The sequence below is a fragment of the Glycine max genome, chromosome 8 (assembly GCF_000004515.6).
Source record: "Glycine max cultivar Williams 82 chromosome 8, Glycine_max_v4.0, whole genome shotgun sequence".
Classification (NCBI taxonomy): Eukaryota; Viridiplantae; Streptophyta; class Magnoliopsida; order Fabales; family Fabaceae; genus Glycine; species Glycine max.
In genome coordinates this window covers 36,508,712-36,517,093 of record NC_038244.2, presented here as the reverse complement: position 1 = coordinate 36,517,093, position 8,382 = coordinate 36,508,712, and the positions used below count along the sequence as shown (strand labels likewise).

At 32.8% G+C, this 8,382-nt stretch overlaps 1 protein-coding gene across 1 annotated transcript; it reads right to left on the bottom strand.

Moving 5' to 3' along the window:
- Positions 1-2,215: 2,215 nt before the first annotated feature.
- LOC100799983 (probable 1-deoxy-D-xylulose-5-phosphate synthase 2, chloroplastic) lies at positions 2,216-6,494 on the bottom strand. Its single transcript, XM_003530544.5, has 10 exons — positions 6,282-6,494; positions 5,663-5,824; positions 5,414-5,578; positions 5,035-5,185; positions 4,601-4,872; positions 4,244-4,517; positions 3,613-3,920; positions 3,212-3,493; positions 2,837-3,121; positions 2,216-2,616 (listed from the first exon to the last, which is right to left on the bottom strand). The coding sequence occupies exons 1-10, from the start codon at positions 6,378-6,380 to the stop codon at positions 2,470-2,472; spliced, it is 2,145 nt and encodes a 714-aa protein (XP_003530592.1). The 5' UTR covers positions 6,381-6,494; the 3' UTR covers positions 2,216-2,469.
- Positions 6,495-8,382: the final 1,888 nt, after the last annotated feature.

Genomic DNA, 8,382 nt, shown 5'->3' with positions numbered 1-8,382 from the left:
AATCGAAATATGGAGTTCCAACATACGTTATGAGAAGCTAATCAATGTGCTGATTTTTTTGCCAACCTTGGACCCAATTTTTGTGGTTTCATCAGTGATGACCGTGGTTGATCCTCCTCCGAATATGCATGGGATCCTCTTAGTTGATGTAATGAGGCTTTTGTTCCGTAAAGCTTAAGTTTCTACTATTTTATTCTTTTATTGTTTGTTCTTTCTATATCATGTTACAAAAACTCTTCATTTCAACTGAATTCTATAAACCTACCTCTAAACGAATGTTGTTCAGATATGATATGGTTCTAAATCTCATAAACTCCTAACTCATTTGACATCCGCAACAGTCTTTTATTATTATTTTCAAAGACAAAAACTATCTACAATTAAGACTATGTTCAACAAAATTAGCTGGAAGCTGAAAAACTAACTTATTAAATTATAATTATTCGGAAAAACTAACTATTGAAGTAACTAAAATGTGTAAAATGACAACAAAATAATAAAATCATGATTTATTTGAAAAAGGTAACAAAGAAAATGAATAAATATATTAAGGATAAAAGTGGAAGAAAATATAAAAGCTAGAAACTTGTGTTTTAAAAAATGTTACTTCAAGTAGCATTTCAAAAAATATGAAAAGCTATTGAGAAATTACTAAAAAAGTTTGTTTACCAAACAATCAAATAAGCTAACACCCAAACAAGATTTTCAGTTAGTTAAAAAAAAACTAGAAGTTAACTGAAATATCTTATTGAACATAGCCTAACACATGGTGAGTGTTAGAACTTTTAAGTTCTTAAGCTTCTCATGAGAGGCTAAAATAAGAAAGTAAGTAAAAACTTCCTTCATCCCTAAATATAAGACTTATTTTTTAGTTTTATTGGTTCCTTTTTATAAGACTCTTTTTAAGTTGTCTTGTGCATTAATTATTTTTTTTTTACCTAAATATCTTTTATTACTTTACAATAAATATTATATATTTAAAAGATAAATATATTATATCTCTTATAAGGATTGAAAAAGAAGACTACACGTTAATTAACTAAATGTGAAAACAATTAAGTAGAAAGAAAAAAAGATTATAAGTTCCAATAAACTTAAGAATAATTTTGACAAAATAATACAAATTGTTAATAAATTTAATGTTACTAATTATATTAACTAACTTTATTAAATGATGTGAATTAGTTAAAAGAATTTTATGTTGAGACACCAAGGGAGTATATTTTTGTTTTAGTCTTTATACCTAAAAACTCTAGTTTTTAGTGCTTATAAACGAACATCTTTTTTTTTTTATGCATGTTTTAGTGCCTATTGTTAGTTTTCTTACGATGTAAAACCGCTACAAAATGGAAACATAAATTCTAAAGCATAAGATTTTTAGATATAAGGAATAAAACCAAAAGTTGACACATAGAGATCAAATAATTAATTAAGTCCTATCTATTAGAAATTTTGTACTTTTGAATGTTTTATAGCTTTCTGCGCTGTTGCTGGCACTTCAACTTTTTGCTTGAACGGACTTTTGCTGAAGGAGTTAATCCAGTAAATATCTTGAACAAGAATTCATGCCTTAGGTGAGTCATAACTCAAATATATATTTTAGTTTGATGGTTTTGACTAATCCTTTTATGTTTAATGTTATTGATGGCTAGTTGGCTACACTACATTATTTGTCAACAACATTATTGTAGCCTTCTGACTTGTTATTTGCACTTACTGATTTACAAGACAATTTTATGACCAAGTAAGGTTTGCTTGAATGGACTCTTTTGCTGATAAGCCAGCATTTTTATTTTGCATAGATTCCTAAAGTCTTACCATATGTCAGTCATATCTCAAATATATGTTTTAAGTTTTTTTGTTTTGACGAGTCCTATTTTGTGATGTCCTATTAGCTCCCCGGCAACATTATTTACCCTAACATGGCTTTTAGTTGGCGTCCAGCTGTGATCTTTGACCTGACCGTTCATTTTCAGAAAAATTGACCGGCAAATTTAGATTCATAAACTTCATGACTAATGTTTTTTCTATAGGAAAATTGAAACATATTACTAAAAATAGAAAACCAGCACTGTCACAAGTTGTGATACAAGCTGAACTTCACGACTAATGTAATGGAAAGATTGTTTAGCTACCAGACAGTGGCGTATTTTAATTTTGCTTATTGGGCAGTATGATTTTAGAAGACTTGTGTGCTGTGTTAATTTCAGTAATATAATTAATTAATTTTGATACATTACGATGCCTTGATTGGTTCCTTGAGTTGTCAGAATAAATTCATCTCTTTACTCACTAGTGATGACCTGAGAATCCAATTATCCAAAATATGTGAGCATCAAGATGTAAACTCCGACAATTCCAGTGTAGTTATTTACAGCTTCCTCTAAAGCACAATACCAACAAAAGTCTTAAATTTTTTTTATGCATCTTCGGGGAACCAGGTCAAGATCCTTGTTCCATTTTGTCTTTTTATTTGAACAGAAGAGCTTCGTTTGGCCTTTCCATAAGAGACAAGACTGTGGCTGCAATCTGCTTTGATGAAAGCCCTGCTTCTTCTATCTGAACTTGGGGTGATCCATGCTCAATGTATCTATCAGGAAGCATCATTGCTCTCCACTGCAGGTAAATCCAAAAGGGATGTTAGTGTTGTTAACATAGATACAAGGCACAAAAGAGTAATATATATAAATGACGGAATGACTAAATTATCCTTAGCTAATATATCTAATATTCTCTGACAAGTGTTACTTAGAAGCACACAAAAAAGAGACATCTGAAGGGAACAATAATCTGAAAATGAAATCTCAGAGTGACTTCTCCATAGAGGAAGGTTTACCTTTAGAGGCCCATCTAGGATACCTGATAAGCTCAGGAATTGTGATACATGTGATCCAAAACCACCGATAGAACCCTCTTCCACTGTGATGAGTATTTCATGCTCTTTAGCTAGTAGCCTAATGAGACCAGTATCTAAAGGTTTGCAAAATCTAGCATCAGCAACTGTCACATCAATGCCTAGTTCCTTAAGCATTTCTGAGGCTTGTCTGCATTGTTGGACCACAGAACCATATCCCAAAATGGCAACTCTGCTCCCTTCCACCAGAATTCTTCCCTTTCCTATCTGCATAACCAAAGAAAAATCAATTTGGCAACTTAACTTTGGAGCATTCAGATTCAGTTTAGGAAATACATGTTAGTTACTGATTCTCACCTCAAGTGAGGTTCCTTTGTTATTGAGTGGCAGAGTGGCTCCAATTCCATTTCCCCTTGGAAATCTAAAGCAGCTTGGTCTATCATCTATAGCTGCTGCAGTCGCAACCATGTGCATGAGTTCAGCTTCATCAGAAGGAGCCATGACCACCATGTTGGGTAGGCAAGCCATGTAAGCGATATCAAATGCTCCACAATGTGTTGGTCCATCTGCTCCAACCAAACCAGCTCTATCCATAGCAAATCGAACAGGAAGCTTTTGAAGATCAACATCATGGACTACCTACATACATAGTGGTGAAATTTTTTTATCGTAGGCAAGAAATAATAAGTAAACTGACATAAATAAGAAATCAATAATTAGTTAGATTGGACTATTTTCATTTAATGATATTGGCTCACTTGATCATATCCCCGTTGCAAGAATGATGAATAAATGGCACAAAATGGTTTGAGGCCTTCAGCAGCTAAACCAGCTGCAAATGTTACAGCATGTTGTTCAGCAATCCCCACATCGAAACAGCGCTTGGGAAACCTTTTATGGAAATAATTTAGGCCGGTACCACCACCCATTGCTGCGTGAATGGCCACTATCTTCTTGTCATTTTCAGCTTCCTTTATCAAAGACTCAGCAAAGTATTGGGTGTAAGAAAGTGTAGAGGTTTTTGCCTTAAACTGCTGGCCTGTTTTTGGGTCAAACTTGACAACCCCTGAAAATGTGGGAAAGTATGAGTGTGTATTTGGATTAGACCATCTAAAGTTAAGCAAAATATCCACTAAAGTGATTTTGACTGAATGTTCAGTTGTTTGATCTCACTTTAAAAAATTAATTTTGTGCGAGATTTATTTTGAGTTGAAACAACTTTAGATAATTTTCGTATTGGATCAAAACTTTATATTGAGTTTTAGTGCTACCTTATTTTTCAGTTAAAAATATCAAAACATAAATTACTTCACCTCAAATAAATTTTAGACAAAATCAATTTTCAATTCCTTGTCTTTGAGATATAAAAGAAATATATCCCTTTCTCACCGTGCATTCTATCAGCTGCTTTTTCTGCTGGGGGGTATCCCTTCCCTTTTTCTGTCACAACATGAATCAAAACTGGACCTGGGGCAGGCATTGCTTTCACTTTTTCAAAGATGGTGACCAGATCTTCAATGTTATGACCATCCACAGGACCTATGTAGTATAAGCCAAGCTCTTCAAAAAGAGTAGAGCCAGAAGCACTGATCATGCCTCTTGCATACTCATCTACTTTTGCAGCGACCTGATGTGTTTGTCCTCCAATTTGCTTTGTGATGGTCTTCAGCAGATAAAATTAGAGTCAAATTAATGCCACATACCATGATGTTGACTACTCATATCATACAAGTTTGAGAGGCTTACTTTTGCAGCTTCTCTGAGTTTGCGGAATTCAGAACTTGCTTGAATTTTGCTTAAAGCACTACTGAGGGCTCCAACTGGAGTTGCAGGACCATCAAGTGTGGCAGTTGGTAAAGAGACTTGTTTGTTGTCATTAAGTACAACTATCATGTTAGAATCAAGGAACCCTGCATTGTTCATTGCCTCATAAGCTTGGCCTGCTGTCAATGCCCCATCTCCAATCACTGAAATGATGCTGTTGTTCTTTCCCAATAGATCACGCGCAACAGCCATGCCTAAAAATATTGAGAATTGTTCAATCGGTGAGATACATCATACATGCATCTCTGTGGGGATAATTGGTCATCCATAAAACTGGTGAATACTTTGTACCAATAATATGGTAATAAAATAAAATTGATGAAATATGTAGTGGTCTTAAAATATAAGAATCTTACCAAGACCAGCAGATATGCTTGTAGAACTGTGCCCTACCCCAAAAGCATCATGAACACTCTCATCCCTTTTAGGAAAGCCTGCTAGCCCTGAACTCTTCCTAATGGTGTGCATCCTGGATCTTCTACCAGTGAGAATCTTGTGAGGGTATGCCTGCAATTTGATATCTTCTTAGATCCTCTTACACAAGGCACAAGCATAACACTTGATAATGATAAAAAGTTGTACAAAGGGAGGAAAAGATCATAAACTTTAATTTGTTACAAGAGCAAATTTCTCTAAATGAATTGAATGTAGAGTTACACTTTTGTTTTCCTTTCTCTTTCTCCTATTTAATTTTCAATAAAAAAAAAAAAAGCAGATAAGATGAAAAAAGATTACCTGATGGCCAACATCCCATATAATTTTGTCTTCAGGGGTGTTGAAAACATGATGCAAAGCCACTGATAACTCCACCACTCCCAAGCTTGAGCTAAGATGCCCACCAGTGTCTGACACACTGTGTACAATATCTGCCCTCAGCTCTGCTGCAAGTTGCTCAAGATCCTGACAAATACACCCAACAAAAATCTAAGGAAAAAAATGTTGTGTCAGCCACAGACAAGAAATATGCTATTGTCAGTTTCAAACCTGTGTTGACAGATTCTTCATGTGAATTGGGTGGTTGACTGTGTCCAATAATGGTGTTGCTGGTTTCTCTCCTGAGTAATTGATCTTCCACCCAACTTTCTCTTTCCTTATAATAGTCCTCTCCTCATCAGCTGAGCCACTTGCTGAAACTCTCACACAGAACTGAGGCAAACACAATCAATCACACATCAGCCAGCCATCATTGCACCATCAGTGAAAAAATCATGGCCTTTTTTTTTGGTAACAAAAGGAAGAAGAGTAACCCCTTATGGAATCAATATAGAGGAACACAAAGGTAATAAGAAAGAAAATCATAGAATCATGTCCAAATCGGCTTAAAGGTAAAGTAACTAAAATTCAAGCTTTAGGTCCACTAACAAAAAAAAAACTTGTTTTTAATTTTTATAAAGTAAAAAAAGTCTAATTTATTAAAAAAAATGGTATATCTTGACAAAAAGGCCCAACATATAATTTTTTCATTTAAAGTAAAACATTTTTTCTTAAATATGTTTTAGACCTCATTTGTCGTTGGATCGGTCCTGATCATGTTCACAGAGATGGTGTTTATTCTTGTTAAATTGTTAGATCACAAAGGCAATTGTACATATGATTCACTAACCTTGTTTCTGCCACCTTGGTATGGACTTGGAGCTTTGTGTTTGTGGCATGGGGACACAGAATAGTTTGGCTTAACAAAGGCACCACCACAGAAGGTCATGGTTATTCAAATTAGTGTGAGAAGAAGATTGGAAAAGATGTTTCTAAGAATGCAGAAAGTAACAGACTAGATATGAAGCAGAGCTACCTACGAGGTGGTACTTGCATTTAAACTTAATTGTGGAACTGTCCTTTATAGGGGGATGAATGCATAAACAAACAACACCAAGGCTGAAGATTTTTATTTTATTTCTCTGTTTACTGTGTCTAGTATTCTCCTTTTCTATCTTTGACTCTTTGTTTATTATTATTACTAGTATTTTTGTTGTTTGTTTTATTTTAAATCAGTCGGAGCAGCTGACTTTTTCTTAAGACATAGTCTAATCAGGCATAAACAAAAAGGAAGTAATCTAATTATGCAATAAATTTAGATGAATTACATATTCAATTTTCATTTTGGTAAAATATTTTTTACCCCATGTATTTTCAATCAATCTTAAATTAAAACTTGTTTGAACACAAGACTGAAAATGCTTTTGAGAACTCAAGCATGTTTGTTTAAAACAAAGTGTTTTTTAAAAAGTACTTTTTTAAGAAGCATGTAAGATTTGTTTTATTTGAAAAACATCAAACTTTTTTTAAGTAAAAGTAATTTAAACAAACAGGCCAAAAAAAGTATAAAAAAAAAGGTTCATTTCATTAAAAAAAAGTTAACAAATAAGTTATTAAGTCAAAAGACATTTATGTCTTAAAGACGAATTAGAACTTCTAATTATTTTGATTGGATGTAAATAAATATAAATGATAAAAGTTGTGTATGATGTACTATCAGATCATGATTTCCATTTGTACGTCAAAAGTTTTCAAACGATATATTCATAAGACGATCTGATGTAACATTTAAATAGTGCATTTAAGACCTTCATTAATATTCTGTGTCTGAAATTCTTTCATGCAAAAAAACATTTTCCTAGGATTTGTCAAAGTCTTATAAAAAATAAATGAAATCCACAGTTTGGAAGACGTTGATCCTCATCAAAAGATGCGCTCTGTTGTTGGAGACTTCGTATGATAAAAGAAGTGACTTCTCTGCTGGAGTATAAGACACGTTATCCTGTCAACATGAACTTTGTTTGAAGAATGAATGTGCATTTAAATGCTCCAACGGACTCAAGACTTGACTTCAAACGAAGATTAGAGTAAAGAATCTAACCATTGTGAGATAACGGATACTTGGAGATGAAGACTATATATAGAAGAAGCTTTGCAGAAACAAGATATGAACCATCTACACGAATTATTCTTTCATTCTTTCTTGTCAAGTTTTCTGTAAATTCTTATAAAGATAAAAAGATCTCAAAGTACCTTGTATACCTTGATTGAAAAGACTAAAAGTGTTGAGTGATATATTCGTCTGTAAGACGATAATATATTTTAGTCAGCGTGCTAAGTTCCAACAAATCTTGTTGATTTGTTTAGAACTAGTAGTAGTTTGGTTTGGTAGGACAAAGAATATTAGGTTTAAGGTAGAACTTGCAAGTGTAAAAGTCAGAAGTGACAGTGAACAATACTTATAATCTTGATAAGTTAGTAGAAACTTGGTATAATTCTCTGTATGTTTCTCTCTTTTGCTTTAGCTAATAAAGGATTTGAATATGTTTTTAAATTTTATATCATGTTATGTTTTACAAAGGAAATTGTTTTTATCATCCTCTGTCTTAGTCTGATCTCTAAGTGTTTTAGGTCTTTTTATACTAGACGATAAACATACATTTTTTTTAGAAAAGTTTCTAAATTTTTAAAAACACAATTCAATCACTCTTCTTGTGTAATTTGCTTCTACATAAGTTAAAATAAATAAACTCTCTTGTTGAAAAAAAAAAACTATATATCTTTGAATAGAAATGCTCTCAGAAACACTTTTAGATTAATTAATATTTTAGTCTTTTATAATTTCAATTGTGGTTTTTGACCACACCAAATTACAAACATAATAAGATTTAATTATCAATTTAGTTTTCAAATTATTTCAAAAAATTCAATTTGACCCCAAATTATTTAAA

What these genes read in the sequence shown, in the direction of transcription:
- LOC100799983 (XM_003530544.5), bottom strand. Translation starts at nt 6,380, where the DNA reads ATGACCTTCTGTGGTGGTGCCTTTGTTAAGCCAAACTATTCTGTGTCC. An exon ending in TATGGGATGTTGGCCATCAG is followed by an intron (nt 5,186 to 5,413) that starts GTAATCTTTTTT and finishes ATCAAATTGCAG; the next exon opens with GCATACCCTCACAAGATTCT. An exon ending in ACAAAGGAACCTCACTTGAG is followed by an intron (nt 3,122 to 3,211) that starts GTGAGAATCAGT and finishes TTGGTTATGCAG; the next exon opens with ATAGGAAAGGGAAGAATTCT.